Source organism: Danio rerio, chromosome 15 (assembly GCF_049306965.1).
Source record: "Danio rerio strain Tuebingen ecotype United States chromosome 15, GRCz12tu, whole genome shotgun sequence".
NCBI classification, from domain to species: Eukaryota; Metazoa; Chordata; class Actinopteri; order Cypriniformes; family Danionidae; genus Danio; species Danio rerio.
The window spans coordinates 46737501-46754687 of NC_133190.1; the positions used below are offsets into that span (position 1 = coordinate 46737501).

A 17187-nucleotide genomic window follows, 5' to 3' on the forward strand; every position below is an offset into this window, starting at 1 on the left:
TGCTTCACAAGCTTCAGCTCGTTGTCTACAGACTCATGTATGTTCCTCAGATTTCGGAGATCTTCATCTTTTACTGAAATTTGCTCAAGCAGATCTTGAATTTGAGTTTGGAGATTCTCGATTTTGTTCAAACCCTGACAAGAGACATAAGATTGCAAATTAATGAAAAATAAATAAACGTGTTTAGTTTAGGTATGGTGCCTCACATAACACAAATGACGGACTTGACAGAATAATAACATCAACACTTAACATCAATTACACACACAAAAACTAAACTAAATAAATAAAGTACTCCATCTCACCTCCATGATGGGCCCCAGCACCTCTCCTCTCTCCTGAGACTGAGCTTTCTTCAGTTCATCCTCGAAAACGGAGATCTTCCCCTGCAGTATCAGCACCTGCTCACTCAGACACTCCTGCACAAGAGAACAGCAACAGCAAAACTGATCAAACACTCTGGTGCTTACTGCACTCAAAGCAAACAGAACATGATTAACACAATAAATACAGCAAGTACTGCTGAATATAACTGAAATGATCTACCTTGTGTGTGACGGCTTGGCTTAACTCTTTCTGCAGTAGCTCTTTTCTGTCTCTCCACTCAGTCTGTGCAGATTCATGAGCCACAGTGAGTTTACAAACTTCCTCCTCTGCTCTCGCCAGCTGAAAGAAAACATTACGAACCTGATGGGGACAGACAGATATTATTATTTATGTTGTTATATTAATAATTATTATACTAATATATAATATATAAATTATTATATAATATTTATATTTTTACGAAAAATTATCTAATAAAAATCTATAAATATTTTAACAAATACATAAACCATTAAACAATAAACAGTTAAATAAATACATGTAAAAACAAAAAAATAAATGATTTAAATAAATATATAAATTAATTAATCAATTAAAAATAAAACTACTAAATAAATATTAAATGATAAAATAAATATAATTAATAAATTAACAAGCTAACAATTCAATTAAAGATAATAAAATAACATAATTATTTACTAAATAATTAAATAAAATTAAATATATAAATAAATAAAATAAATAAACAAACAAACAAAAAAGAACTGTCATATATTTAACAAGGACTTCAAAACAAGAAACCTGAGCACTGAGAGTCCCGTTCTCTTCTGTCAGCTCATCAATCTTTTTCTCTTTTTGAGAGTTGTCTGTTTTTAAATCTTGGCACTGCTTTAAAACCTCATGAACTCTGTGGAGAAGACTGGAAAATAAAATAAAATTCAAAGATTTTATTTGTTTTAGTTTTTTTTAAAGAAAAAACAAAGTCTCCTACATCTTGGATGACCCATGAGTGAGTAATTTTTTTTGAGTGGTATATAAATATTGGGTATATGTAAATACACTTATACCTTTAATAACAGAATTTCGAATAGGGTATATGCCGAGCTAATGTTTTTCCCATACTGATAAACTTTCGGTGACCTGCCATTGTGATTTTTTTTTTCCATTTTATACAGTTCCTTTTACAGCATTTATGTTGTAATGTAATTAAAACACAATCAGTTAAACAGAATTTGGCACGCATTTAGTTGCTCAAGCGTGAAAGCAGACGAAAAGCCGTTTGCTCGCACGCGCCCGTCGGAATCGGCAGGCTAGCGCAGAAGCTCCATTGATTATACTGGGGTAAAAAAATGCTCATATTATAAAGACATGGCAGAGGGAAATGTAATTTAATGCAGTGCTTCTTGTACAATCTGAGACCCACTTTATATCGGATATCACTCAGCCAGTGGAGATTGCTGATTTTTAAAGAAAACAGACCTTAATCGTGCAGATTTTTGCATTGGCATACAGCTGACCGGCATCGAAATTCAAAAGTCCTATTAGCATGCTTCAGCATATACCCTATTGTGGGTGAATTAATAATTTAGCCTTTTTCCTCCACCTTTTATTCTTCTCCTGGAGCTCCAGCACTGCAGCTTTATGGTCTTTCTCCAGCTCTCCTTGTTCCCGCAGCATCCGCTCCACACGGTGCTGTAACTGGGAGATCAGACCCTCTGTGTGGAAAATTAGAGACAAGTTCAAACCAATCCACTGCAAATGTCCTAATTCACTCGCTCCAGGGCAGTAAATATCACACCTTTCTCAGAGATGATGCTGATCTGATTGGCCAGTTCATTCTCCAGCTCATCTCTCAGGTCTTCTTCACGTATCAGTTTTTCCCGAAGCCTCTTGAGCCGGAAATGTGGTGTATTCATTACATTGTGCACTGGAGAACTGGAGATTAAGAAGAGAGAGAGTTATACGAATACACTAATTATTATCGCATTATACCCTCGATAGATTTACTGTTGATTTTTTATTATATGATATTCCTCTATTCAGACAAGGAATTATTTCATACAGAATACATAATGTTAAAGTCTGCATGAACCAGAAGATGCAACCATTTTTTTTTCATGTTGTCATGCAAAGAAACAAAATATTAAATGAGAAAACAGTGGGCGTGGCTTGTTTTTTCTACTGCAAGCTGATTGGATGTAGTAAAGCAGGCATTTCATACAGAAAGTTCAGGAAAAGAGTTTGGGGAGCAACAACTCATATATGTTTGATAATTCATTCATTCATTCATTTTTCTTCAGCTTAGTCCCTTTATTTATCAGAGGTCACCAATGTGAAATGAACCGCCGACTATTTTAGCATATGTTTTACGCAGCGGATGCCCTTCCAGCCACAACCCAGTACTGAGAAACACCCATACACCTTCACATTCATTTCACACACACACTCTTACACTATGACTAATTTAGTCTATTCAATTCCCCTATAGCGCATGTGTTTGGACAGTGGGGGAAAACTAAAGCACCTCGAGGAAACCCACACTAAGAACATGCAAACTCCACACAGAAACACCAACTGGCCCAGCTGGGACTCGAACCAGCAACTACACTGTAAAAAAATGCTGGGTTCCACACAATCGATGTGTGTTGGGTCAACATGACCGAAATCAAGTTAATTTGTTAGTTTTTACCAATTTAAGTAGTTTGAAAATGTCAGGAATTGTGTTAATTCAACTTATTTTAAATAAGTAGTTTGAACAAACAGCAATCCATTTCATCCATTTCATGTGAATGCTAGGCTGTCAGATGCACTGATGCAAGAAGTGCATTTACCTGCCGGAGCTGCAGGCCACAGAGAAAACCTCCTGAAACTGAACTCTGGGAGGGTTTTGGAAGCGGCTGAAGATGGGAGACTCCTTATAAATGGTGGTCAGAGGAGAACTGCTCTCACTGCCAGAGGTGGAGAAGGTCATGACGGCTAGACAGATAAACAGTAGAGATGCATCATAATGAAAAATCTGGGCTGAAACCGAAATCATTTTGGATGCATTTGGCTGGAAAAAAGAAAAAAAAAAAAGAAAACACAAATCGAGATAAAATGATTATTGCGCCACATGCCTCCCCCTTTCCAGAAGTCTGTAAAACAGCAGCTCAGTGCCTTGCTACAGGCGTTCAAAAAAAAGATGGCACTTGATATGGCCATTTATAACAAAAAACAACCGTACAACAATGTAGCATATTGTTTTGCGACACTGTACAACAATAACTAATTTTTTTATGTTACTGTGAGGGTTGAGGTAGGAGTAAAACATTAATAAAATACAACTGAATGGGTAATTTATATTTACATTTAGTCATTTAGCAGATGCTTTTATCCAAAGCGACTTACAAATGAGGACAAGGAAGCAATTTACACAACTATAAGAGCAACAATGAATAAGTGCTGTAGGCAAGTTTCAGGTATGTAAAGAAAGTGTAAGAAGCAAAACATTAGTAATTTTTTTAGATTTTTTTTTTTTTATAAATTTAAATAGTTCTCGTCATTACAGTTTTTACATTACCGTGAGATTAGAGTTTACGGGTGGGGTAGAGGTAGGTGTTAATAAAATGCTATTTAACGGGTAATTTAACTTCAAACTCCAGTGCTATTTGGGGATTTCCGCCTGGATTTTGCCTACCCAAATTTAAAGGCTTCCCAAATCCACATGCAAAAGTGTAAATGCGGAAATTTGGTATCATTTAAAAGAAAACCCTTTGAATTTTCATAAAACACTATTGAAAGTGTTTAAAATAACTGTATATGTTGTTTGTGTCATAATAAACACCTAAACAAAGAGGTGCTTTTAGTATTTTTTTTATAAACTCAAATTTGAAAGTGTACCTTTTAGGTTCTGTGTGGTCTAGCGTGCTGTAAATAATTTTGGTGGTTCCTGCACATGTCTGTAATCAAAGGAAAAAAGAAAAATGTCTCCACCATAATCTATGCAAAAGTTATTGAATTCCAACTGATGAGAGTTGCTGTACAAGCCACAGGGAGCGATTATTGTTTACATATTTCACTATTCTTTTGTTTGATCAAACATAATTCACTGTGTTTAGAGCACGTCAGACATATAAAAGGATTACTTATGCACATCACCTCAAAAACAGAGGAAAAATGGCCCTGAAGCGCACAGCATAAGGTAAGAGATGACAGCTGTCTGTGCTATCTGGGGCTGCTTATTGATCATAAATGTATTGTTTTCACTTCTGCGCCATGGAAACACCGCGATTGATTCGGCAACTGTTTGATATGTAAATATAATTCATTAAAAAGAATGCTAGAACTGTATGAGCACCGGCAAGAGCTTTCATTTGAGCTGTAACTTGTACATGTGTCATATGAAAAATATGAAAATGAACCAATGTTCAACACCCAGCTCGGGTATCCAAAATACTGTGTATTTAAGTGTAAAAAACTTTTGTACAGTAGTATAAAAAACAAAGTGATGCCTATGGGCATAAAATATAGATTCTACACTTTCAAACAACACCACTTAAGGGGGTCTGCTGCAATCACTAGAGTTTAACTGGTTAATTAATTATATGAATAATATTTGGTATAGTTACTGTTTTTACATTACGGTGAGGGTTAGGTTTAGGTTTTGGTGTAAGTGAAAACGTTAATGAAATACAATTATTGGGTAATACAATAAATAATTCTTGTTAACATCCGGCTGCAGCTGTATCCCTTCTAGCAACAACTACCTTATACTGCATATATTGGCATTATAAGACCACCATGGTGAATTAGCAGATGAACGATGCTAAAACTGCCATAACACAAAAGATGCATTAGTCAACATTTGAAGTGGATCAAAAAAAGAGTGAGTGATGTTCAATAGGACAACTCTGATGAAAGGTTTTGCTCCACTTCAAATATTGACTACTGCATATGAAAGAATGTGTTGACACTGTGGCTACTTACAGCCTTTAGTGAGGAACTGATCTAAGCCTTTGTTTAAAGACAGACCATCAGCATCATCTTCTACAAACTGAAACATGGATGCGATCATCACCTGCCACAGAAAGACAGTCATAGATGGAGAAAATTCACCGAGGTCACAGGCCTTTGATCAGTGTATTAAACCCTCACCTCTGTCTTTGTGTCCAAGGGTGGCAGGTTGTGCCTTTTAAAACCACAATAACACAGCACAATCACCACCTGCACACATATAAAACACAGCATTTGATTTACTTTAACTGCAAGTGTATATTTAGAAGTGCTTTTTCAACACTAAAAACGATTATATACAGGGTAATTTGAAAACATGCACTAAGTTCCTAAGCTATTGTCTCTCTCTTATGATATACAGTACACATACATACAGACAAATTTAATACACATTACGAATTGCTTTTTCAACACTGTGAAAACGTTTTTATACAGAGTTTGATAACATGCAAAACAAACATTTAGTAGACAACAAAATACTTTCTTGTTTGCATTGCCGCATTGATTTTGATACATGTACATGTTTTCAAACCACTACTAATTTATAACTTTCAATGTTACCGTAGTTAGATGAACATGAACATGAGAAATGTGACAATATTTGTCAAATGTAATGTAACCGTTTTAAATAAATTACTAAATTAATCCAATAAAAATTACAATTAAAAGAATAATTATTCACAAATAACTCAACATATAATTTTTAATATTAATAATATTTTTTTTATGTTTTATTAAAATTGTTTTATTTATTACAAGTATTATTCACCACCTTAAAAAATATGAGCATCTAATTTACAGCTAAAATAAACAGAAAAAAAAGAAAAACGCAAACCTTTGCAAGCTGAATCTCCAGCTCGATTCCCTTACTGATATTCTGTAACACAAGAGATGCTTGACTCGGGATGAAGTTAAAGTCATCTGTATGTGGAGGGAAGTAAATCAGTTATAGGTTAGGTTAGTATTTTAACCCCTAAACACTTTTTGAGCATGGACATTAAAATGACATGTTCTTAATGTGACTTAAATAGTGAATCTTCAACACACTGGTACAGAGGTTTAAGCTTGGTGTCGATTTCAAGACACTTTTCATAATTTAGCTGAAGAGAAAAATAGTTATTTAGGTTTCTAACAACTTTATTTTGCAATTTTATGTGGATTGCTGTAGCAATGTAATGCTTTTTAACTTGTTTTAAATGTTTAGTTTTATTTGAAATCTTTTGTTTTGCTTTTGACTGTAAAATGATTAAATTAATATCAGATGGCAGCATTAACAACAAAGACCTGTAGCATCTCTCTGTATAAAGAGGCCAATCATAATAATAATAATAATAATAATATAGTGTTGTTTTTTTTTACAAAGGCATGTTGCTTTATTTTTTGGGAACTGGGTTATACACAAATTATTGTAAACCCCTTACAGTTTTGAATAAGGTCTTGCACGCATCTGACAAAAATAGATGTTTCATTAAGCCTGTAATAAAAGTAATCACAAAACTTTTACTTGTGCGCTTGTAATAATGTTTTACAGCCTGCGTATGAAAATTTGAATGCCAAATAAGAAATATAGCTAACATTTCAGTAAATAATATTATTAATTAAATAAAATGCAGTATATCTAACATGTAACCTAGTTAAATTTGCATATAATGCGGGATTTGAAGATCAGAATCATATCCTCTGAGCAGAGATGCATTTATCTGGTCATATGCAAATGGACCCATTATTAAAAATCAGATAGTAATTCTTTCAGAAAAAAAGTGATAGTTATTTACATTCAAGTTTATGAAAAAAACAAAAATGTCCATTTTATTATATTAATAAAATATTCATTTTACAAAGCCTGTATTACCCTAAAAAATTCAGATCTTTAAAGCTAAATATTTGATCAAATTATATTACAAATTTCAAGTTAATAGCTCAAAAAATTTGCTCTAAGTAATATTTTGTTTGGTTGCAGTACCAGACGTCACCAGCAGATCAACTTCAGTTTCCATTGGTGACCATGAGAGGACACTTTAAAGTGACCAGGTGTAAACAGACCCCAAGCATCCCAATAGCCCCCATTAACACGACTTCACGTGGTGTCCAGTTTGAATCCACATGGTTTAGCTTTACTTCCACCTACACAGAAATCCCCATAGAGAACTCACCCAGTCACCTGTATATTTACTACAGATATGGTTAGATGATGACTACGGCTGTTTTCTGCATTCAAGGTGAGACATCTAACATCTATATTAAAAATAAAAAAGAAGTATAGATGAGCCAGATTTCAGCTTGAACCAAGAAAAATGGACTTTAAACAGAGTGCATTGCTTTGTGTTGCTGTCTTTGTTGCAGATGAAGTTTGTATGTACTTGTCAACATTTGTCAATAAAGTAATAAAGATTTCAGATGTTTACACGGGTACTGCACCTGTTCATGTCAAATTTACTTTTATTACTTTCTTTGGTCCTGAAGAATAATAAATAAAACTGTATGTGTTTTTCTACAGTCGTTTACAGTGGACAGGTGATTCAAAAACGCATTTAAATTATTCACATTCAACCGCTCGGTTCTCAGCCATATTTTTCTATATAAAGGTATTTTAATATTACATTAGGTCTATTCATATAATACTACGTCTATTTAATATTGAATTGACACTCAATATTAACAGAATAACACATCATGTATTGTGACTTTTACTTATAAAGGTGTCTTAAAGTGACCAGGTGCAAGCTTCGCTGGGATTAAATTTAGGGGTTAAATGTGTGGAACCATCGCACAGGGAGCCCAAGTACTCTACAAGCCCTGTCGGCAGAAACCAGCATCACTCTATGTGGTGTCCAGGACTGCAGCACTACTCCAATCTGCAGACACACTGGGACTAACCACAGACTCCACATTTACTGCTCTGAGCCGGAATCAAACCCACAACCTTCAGAGCCACAGTCCAGCTCCTTACCCACTGAGCCACTCAAGAGTGATTGGGCGGGTGTGGGTTTAATACCAACCGTGTAGCAGCGAGAAGGTCATTTCCATCACATTAGGACTTGATTGCAGCAATACATCTTCACAGAACCCTTTTCTTTGCCTATGACAGATGACGACACACATTCAGAATTTATTTATTAAACAGATGCTTTTCATTTGCAAATTAAATAAACTATGCAATTTGTTAAGCAAAAAAAAATTTATTTTGATATAATATCAGTTTTTATTAAATGATTGTTTTAGTATTTAAAATCTTCTGAAAGTTGTAATATAAACTAAATAAATCTGAAATGTTTTGATCAATATTTGTCAACTAACTCATATAAATTCTACATACGGATTTAAAAATGTTTGTGTTAGAGTTATAAGCTTGGAACAAAACTGAACGTCTACAAGAAGAAACAAGACACTACAAACTTTTAAAAATGTTGCGGTAACAAAAATAAATATAAAATATTATATATATTATAATATTTTATAGTATTATATAAAAACTTAAATATAAAATGTTGTTAAATATTACAGGACTTAATTTACTTTTGTGCATGTGTACTTAATATGGCACTTCCAAATAATAAAAAATCTATATAAATAACTTAATTTTTTGATTATAAAACATGATCCTGGATGACAAAACTATTATGTTGCCCAGATATATTTGTGGCTAAAGTAATACATAAAATTCAATGTATGAGTCAAGATTTTTATTTTATGACAAAAATAATTTGAATATTAAATAAAGGTCAGCTTTCATGAACAGCTTCAGTAAATGTTCTTCCTTAAGTCTATCAAAACTTAAATAAAAATTTAATAATATGCATTTCTAGGAATTTAATTTGACAATTTTAAAACAGATTTTCTCAATATTTTGATTTTTTTAACCCTCATATTCCAGATTTTCACATAGTTGTATCACAATAAACCAACAATGGAAACACAAAAATCAATGGCAAAGCATACTTGTTAAGCTCTCAGATAATGTATAAAGTTACATTTCCAAAAAACTGACCCTGTTAAAGTTTCCAATAATGTAAATTTATAGTAAATTTGTTTAAAAACTTTAACCTTATGACTCATTTTGTGGTCCAGAATCACATTGGCGCACATAAATGCATAATACTTTCATATGAACAAACATCTAATGACTTGTTTTGTGGTCCAGGGTCACATATGCGCACATAGAAATCGCAAACATAATAAATAATATAATAAAATAGTATAAATAGGGAGATTGACTTGTTGTCTTTTGCAGTGCATCACTGATAGAAAATGAATGAATGAATAAATGAAAATAGTAAAAAGGGAGTAAAAATAATTGTTCAAACAAACCAAAATTAGGACAAAACCTCTCAAATAATTTGAAATTAAGGTATATTAATCACAACCATCACAGCTCACACTTTATATGCAAACTTTAGGAGTCGGTGACCGTCCATCATTTGAAGAAGTCTAGTTATTGGCTCCTGAGGATTCACACTGTTGATCTTTCCAAAAAAAAAAAAAAAAAAACACACACACACACACAAAATTAAACACTGAGATAAAGTTGGTTTAATATTCACACATTCATACTTTCACCTCCTTAATATAATTTCAGATAAGTATTCTTTGCAAATTCTGAAAACCGACAATATTAGCAACCAATGACAATCAAAATAGATAGACAACATTGTTCAGTCAATTAAATAGTGCTAAATTGCTTTGAAGTCATACTTACAAGCGATTCCACACCCCATATTCAAAACATCACGGTAAACAATACAAGATAGGGAACCTCCATAGAGATAACGTTAATTGTGTTTATAGGCTTCCTCCCCCCTTTAAACCTCGAATTACAGTAACAAATATGATATGTTGCGCTTATAACAATACGTCACGATAATTAAATCAGCTTAACTATTTTATTAAACGCGAAAACAACGTAAACGTTACTTTGATATCGTTAGCGATTGGCTACTAATATGATTTCCTCATTTAGAATTTGCCAATAATACTTTACTGAAACGATATCAAGAGGGACAGTCTTAATATGTGAATATAATACCAACTTTACCCCAATAATATAATAAAAGCCGTCTTGAAACGTAAAAACACCACCAACGTTAAGGTAACGTTACCTGACTACGATAGCTATATATTTAAAAGGTTTACGTTACCCATGACAACAGTGCTGCCTCCTTCAGTACGTGGAGCTCCATTTCCGCTGGAAGTTAAACCAAAAGCTTGTTTGTTTTTACTCTCGTCTATGAAAAGTTTGAAACAAACACCTCAAACACGCCTGAGTAGACGACGTACTTGTTTATTTGACTGCTGAAACCAATTAATTCATTAGTCCTCCACACGATAATTCCTCTCTGCTCATTGGCTTACGTAAATTGCGTAGACAATAAAACAAAAAGCACGTAGTAATCGATACTACGTTAAAAAGGGTGAGGTGTTTATAATTTTATAATAACAATCGTTTAAATAGTTAGTTAGTTAGTTAGTTAACTTTATTCCCCCCCCCATTTGTAGCAAACACTTACATAGACACCTGACATTGTATAACTAAATCATAGAAACACATGGTAGCCCTACTCTAAATATCCAGTCAATGGCCATCAAATGCTACTGAGAGAGGAGAAATTTAAAAACTTAATTGCTTAAGGTATAAATGACAATTTTGTCCTATTTCTTACACATCTGGGAACTAAATATCGACGACCTGATGGTAACAATTTGAAGATGTATGATGAATGATGCCTCACATCATTGACAATCATGATAGCCTTATTTACTCTTTCTTTGTATATACTGGTCAATACTCTTTAGTTTTATTCCCAAAAACTTACTGGCTGTTGTTACCATCTTCCCCAGTGACCTCCTCTGTGCCTCAGAAGCATTTTCATACCAACAGATCACACAAAATGTTGCAATACTTTCAATAAAAGCACTATAAAACATGATCAACAATGTGTTGTCAACATTAAAAGACAATAGTAAATCATGTGAAAACGTCTTCCTTATAAAGTCCATCCATACTTCCCACTTAAGTTTATTGTCCAACACATCCAAATATTTATAACGTGTTACTAACTTAATTTCTCCTCATTAATTAATGTGGGATAAGTTTTGCTTTGTGTTCCCTCTTTAAAATCAATAATCATTTCCTTAGTTTTAGGAATATTTAGAGGTTTAATTTCTTTTTTACACAAGTCTAAAAAGAAGTCAAGAACAGGCCCGTGTTCTTCCTGCTCTTCATTTAAAAGGTGCACCAACGCGGTATCATCTGCATACTATACAATATATCTGTTTTTAAATGAACTCATGTGAGGATTTGTTTATAAAATAAATAATAACGGAGATAAAACACAACCCTGGGAAACTTGAACTGAAGTACACATTTTTTCTGAAATAAAACTGAAAATATGAGTTTGACTGAGAATATGACTTTTAAAGCGGGAAAATAATTATATATATACACATGTATATATTTATATATAAATGTATGTATGTATAATAATAAACCACAGATAGAGAGCATCCTTTTACAATTTCTATATACGTTTAATAACTATATAAATATATATTATTAGTAATAATCAGTATTTGATTTTGATAGCTCTCATTTTGTTGTCGGGATGACAAAAAGGTTTTAAAAAAAACTACAAAGCGCTCAATGCCAGAATGATTAAGATGACCAATCAAATTAAAGTGGGCGTGGCCTATGGTTTAATTTTCTTATATATATATATAAATATTATTAATAATAATACTAATAAACATTAACTTATTTTAAGCAGCTTCGCTTTACCTACTTATAAAAATTTAAAAGTATCACATACAAGAATAAAATAATAAATATTTGTAATCATATTTTTTAAATAATAAATGCTACCCTAAAAAAAGTCTGAGTATTAATACTAACTAAGGTAATGTAGCATAAGACGTAAAATAAGTACATAAAATTAATATATACAAATTTTTAAATAGAGATGCCCTTTGAAAATAAATAAGTTAAATTAATAACTCTTTCACAGTCCTAAACAATAAGATGTTTGTGAATGGTTTATGGAAGAAGAGACAAAAAACACTTTTTGTTTCCTTTTATTCATGCTTTAAAATGCAAATATTAACTGATAATAGCTGAGATTATTACAAAATATACCTGCATTAATTTAAACCTCTTAATAAATGTATTCTTCAGAAGAATAAAAAGCGTCATTAGAATCAGATACAAATGATATTAGCGCATTTGATTAACTCTCTGCTTCAAATCAGCTTTCTTAATAGTAATTGTATTTGTTTGATGTCAATTACATTAGCAATAACAACCAGAATATTTAAATTTTTTCCTCTAATCTAATACCTTTATTTGATCATATTATAATACACATGTTAGAATTAAAAAGACAATAGCTCTTCTTAATATATATATATATATATATATATATATATATATATATATATATATATATATATATATATATATATATATATATATATATATATATATAGCTTCAAATTATAAATACACGCACTAAAAAAATTACATACATTAAAGCTGAATGCATTTTCCATCGCTTTAATAGAAAAATTCTCAAAACACAAAGCATAATTTGAAAACCAATCATTTCCGAATTGACTTTGCACAAATATTGAAATTATTTTACATTCATTTAGCAAAACAGCTGACAAACATGTCAAAGATTTGAGGTAAAAGACTTTATTATTAGAGAACAAGTAAAACATTTAAATATAATACATGACAGGACAGTAATTAACACTACTGCTTCCCATAATAAGAATTAACTTATCTGAAAAGAGAGAAGAACATAAAAAGGAAAAGGTTGTTTTTGGATCGAATCTTCAAGTTTAAACCTTGATCCTTAACTTGATCTATAAAGAGAGAGAAAGAAAGAGGCGTCGGGTTATTATTCAGTACATTACAATATCAAAATAGATTAATAGTGAAATGACAACAAAGGCACTGCAATAGATCTGGAGCGACAACAGGTGAAATAATCAGAAATGCAGTGAAACACCATCACCAAAATACAGTGTACACACACAAACGTGACATGAATTATTTATATTTTATATATTAATAACTAAAAATAACATTAGTGAAGTGAAAATATATATTAATGAATATATATACACATTTATACAACAGTTCTAGTTCTTGAATCTGATTGGCCGAATGAGATATTAAAGTAATATCAGCGCTCTTACAGCCTCTTCCATCCTTGCGTATTACTACGCCAACATGAATGGCAAGCAGAGGACTACAGTTTGACAAATATTGCAGCTGTTGGACAACATAATGTACTTTTGAGGCTTTTTTAGGCAAGAATATAGTTTTTTAGATTGCATATATGCAGTTTATTTACAAGGAAGGTGCTTATTTTAAATATTTAAATTTCGGAGATTCAGCACATCGGCACAGAATGGCGACAGAGACTGCATAATAAGCCCTTAGAGGAGAAAGACAGCCTATGTTTCAAACTACAGCTGAACAAATCAGCACAGAACAGGTAAGTGACGTTCTAAGTCGATCTCTCTCACTTTTGTATGTTGTAGTGCTGTATTTATTCTGTAGTAATCTGCTAGCGTTTACTTTGCTTTGGCTTTCTTTCGGGGTTAATTACTGTGATCTCCCGATTTCAACAGAGTAATACTGGGAAATCTCTGTAGACTGATGTCATTTCATGCCGTTCAGCCTTATGTTAAATTGTGACTAAAAACACCTGTTTTGTCATCTTTTTAGACATTATGCAGGAGAATCATCTAAATACTAGCTTTAAAGTAATATTTATATATTTATATATATATAAAACATTAACATATAAAACATTAATTTATATACAACATTATTTATAAATAAATAACCGAGTAAATTTCATGTGCAAAGTTCGCATTCCCTGTATTATCTAAAAACAATCATTCAAATAATTTTTGCTAAAATCCAACAATAAATCAATTAAAACAATGCAAATAAAATAAATCAAACCAGCCACCAACCATGGAAAAAAAGATTATTTATCTAATTAGCAGGTGAGTGTAATAAACCCATATAAAGGAAAGAGACCAGTGATAAAGCTTATATTCCCCATAATAGAGCAGACACGTACTGTACAATCATACTTATGCACAGATCAGCGCAGACGGTCACTGTGTTCCCTAAACACACATACAGCAAACACTTTTAATATGCTTACAATTTCAAAGCAGAAATGATGGAATTTAAATATATATAAACATGGCATTAATTATATATTAGAATAGGGCTAATAGGGCTGCACAATATATTGTTTCAGCATTGATATCACGATGTGCACATAGTCACATCACAGGATCTGCAATGTTGAGTTATGATTAAAGTCGACCAGGTGAAACAGTTCAGAACACATGAGAATTGAGTAGTTATTGCAGAGTTTGACCATACCAGAGTGAAAGTTTAGCATTTGCACATGTTTTTAAGGCCTGACAGAGTTCAAAGTATTCAGGAACATTTAGCATCATTTAATAAAGAATACTTTAATCGAACTAATTATACAGTTAAGACTTTTGCAGTGTTGTTTCACATTAATTATTTAAATTCTGTACTTGGAGTACTATTTGGCTGCCTGAAAAACACTACTGTTATCACACTATTGTCTTTGGTATTTTGTATTATCTATGCTTGTAGTTTGTTTATTGCATTTCATGCATGATTAACCCACACTCAAACACACTCATTGGCAGAGCTGTGATGAAAACAAAAGGCTATTGGCTGTTTTTTTTAAAGGGAAGGCGCTACTACGCCCCACCCTCTCCATATTTTAATTGAGATTACGTCACACCAAATAAAATAAAAATGCACATTTCAAAGCAAATCACAGGACCTTTAATTACTTCACTGTACCTTTTTGGCATTGGATGTTTTCGGGGACTTGTTTCGGGGAGATTTCCTCAGAGTGACGTCCAGGGGAGATTTCCCGCTCACGGCCGAGCGCAAAGCCCGACTGGCCACGGCAGGAGATTTGCGGGTGCTGTTACGCAGCTTGTTGAGGCCGCGCTGAAGCCTGCTGTCTCCACGAGCACTGTTCTTTGGAGTATTTACCACAGTAAACATCACAGACTGCCTTCGCTCAGCCTACGGAGGAAAAAAAAGAGAGGGAAGAGAAATATTGGGTTAATACAGTGTAACTAACTTTGGAGTAATATGAATTAGGGCTGTGTAATTAATCGAAAATCCGATTTCGATTTTGGCTTCTAACGATTATGAAAAACCATAAATCGAGATAAACGATTATTCCATCATATACCGCCCCCTTTCCAGGATATATTTGTTGCTCTTAAAAGTGCGAAAGACGGCATGCTTATGTGTGTGTCCGACACACACAAGTCAAAAGCATGTGGTCAGCATTCGGTTTCATTCGCACACTGAGACGAGCAGAACGCACACATCCAAGTCATCTTAGCATGAGCGCTTTAATGGTCAAATAGGTGTCAAAACGCGGTGTTTAATAATTATTCATATTAACCCTCATTGGTGTAATAAACAAACGAGCTGAGAATCAAGACACGTGAAAGAGAAACCATTAAAGTGACAGCGCGCAATATTTCTGCTGCCGCCTGTTTTTAATCATCAATCAAACAACAACATGAGAAAATCCCTCACTGCTCTTGACTGAAGGACTTTTGCAGCTAAATTGTTTTTATTACAGTGAAAATGCTTAAAGCAGTTTCTTTCATATTTCTATTCTATTGTATTTATTTCTCTTTCCTTTGCAGGGTGGAAAACAACTGTATATATGCAGTTGAAGTCAGAATTATTACCCCTCCTGAATATAGCAACCCTTTTTCTCCTCAATTTCTGTTTAATGGAAAGAAGATTTTTTTCTGAACATAAAAATTTTAAATCACTCATTTGTAATAACTGATTTATTTTATCTTTGCTGTGATGACAGCACATTATATTTTACTAGATATTTTTCAAAATACAAGTATTCAGATTCAAAGTGACATTCAAAGGCTTAATTGGGGTATTTAGGCAAGTCATTGTATAACAGTAGTTTCTTCTGCAGACAATCAAAAACAAACAGCTTAAGGGGGCTAATAATATTGACCATAAAATAGGTTTCAAAATATTTAAACCTGCTTTTATTTTAGCCAAAAATAAAACAAATAAGCCTTTCTCTAGAAGAAAAGATATTAGAGGAAATACTGTTAAAACTCCTTGCTCTGTTAAACATAATTTGGGAAATATTTATTTAAAAAAATTTCTCATGAGCGCTAATCATTTTGACTTCAACCGATAATTGTTTTGAATAATCGTGATTACAAGTATGACCAAAATAATCGTGATTATGATTTTCCCTAAATCGAGCAGCCCTAATATGAATCAAATGTACTTAATATATGGTTAGGGTTAGAATGTGAATTCTGGGGTTTAGGGTTAGTTGTAATTATGGATCATGTGTGTACAAAACACATAAAATAAAGTGCAACAAAATATTGTTACTTCATATAAAACTCTTTTACTTAGCTTATAGGCAAATAAACCATTGCAAAGACTTTTACATTAGCACTACTTGTAAGAGTACAAAAATAATGCATAATATTGCTATTTTTGTTAAACATTAAATCAATAATGCAAATTTTTATGGGCCTATATAATGCATTTTGTAGGCCTATATTATACATTTATAGGCCTATATTTCACATTTTTATAGGCCTATAATGACATCATTGAAATTCATCATTTAAATGCTACCATTTTTGTATTAGGTGGTCTGTAATGTAACATTTATCAATAGATTATTTTAGTCTAAATTTTCAGACTATTAATTTTATTACATTGAACGTTTAAATATAAAGCTGATTGGATAAAGACAATTATACATTAAAATCAAATCAAATAAA

At 32.5% G+C, this 17187-nt stretch overlaps 3 protein-coding genes and 1 non-coding gene across 25 annotated transcripts in view; all 4 read right to left on the reverse strand.

The window, feature by feature from the left end:
- LOC137487793 (uncharacterized) overlaps positions 1–10574 on the reverse strand; it is a 25239-nt gene extending 14665 nt beyond the window's left edge. For 2 of the 17 annotated variants that reach the window (XR_012391077.1, XM_073924053.1), the window contains exons 1-13: positions 10455–10574; positions 9697–9782; positions 8319–8398; positions 6155–6240; positions 5461–5529; positions 5293–5383; positions 3159–3303; positions 2126–2262; positions 1931–2042; positions 1129–1246; positions 547–687; positions 306–419; positions 1–134 (exon numbers count right to left, since the gene is read on the reverse strand). The exon at positions 1–134 is cut by the window's left edge and continues 673 nt beyond it. Coding sequence is in view for 16 of the 17 variants with exons in the window: in XM_073924053.1 (XP_073780154.1) it covers positions 1–134; positions 306–419; positions 547–687; positions 1129–1246; positions 1931–2042; positions 2126–2262; positions 3159–3303; positions 5293–5383; positions 5461–5529; positions 6155–6240; positions 8319–8398; positions 9697–9782; positions 10455–10496 (1355 nt within the window). In the remaining variant the exon portion in view is untranslated. Of the gene's footprint in view, positions 135–305; positions 420–546; positions 688–1128; positions 1247–1930; positions 2043–2125; positions 2263–3158; positions 3304–4206; positions 4266–5292; positions 5384–5460; positions 5530–6154; positions 6241–8318; positions 8399–9696; positions 9783–10015 lie in introns of all 17 variants that reach the window. The other 15 variants (XM_073924066.1, XM_073924061.1, XM_073924063.1 and 12 more) reach the window with 15 other exon arrangements.
- The window catches only part of nlrc3l (NLR family, CARD domain containing 3-like), a 480833-nt gene that overhangs the window by 29850 nt on the left and 433796 nt on the right, over positions 1–17187 (reverse strand). The gene's annotated exons all lie outside the window — the stretch shown is intronic.
- LOC137487810 (small Cajal body-specific RNA 14) lies at positions 8071–8199 on the reverse strand. Its single transcript, XR_011006548.2, has one exon.
- numa1 (nuclear mitotic apparatus protein 1) overlaps positions 12778–17187 on the reverse strand; it is a 30265-nt gene continuing 25855 nt past the window's right edge. For 2 of the 6 annotated variants that reach the window (XM_009291966.5, XM_073923218.1), the window contains exons 22-24: positions 15185–15415; positions 14425–14460; positions 12988–13176 (exon numbers count right to left, since the gene is read on the reverse strand). In XM_009291966.5, the coding sequence (XP_009290241.2) occupies positions 14449–14460; positions 15185–15415 (243 nt within the window). In that variant the 3' untranslated portion in view covers positions 12988–13176; positions 14425–14448. 6 annotated transcript variants of the gene reach the window in all.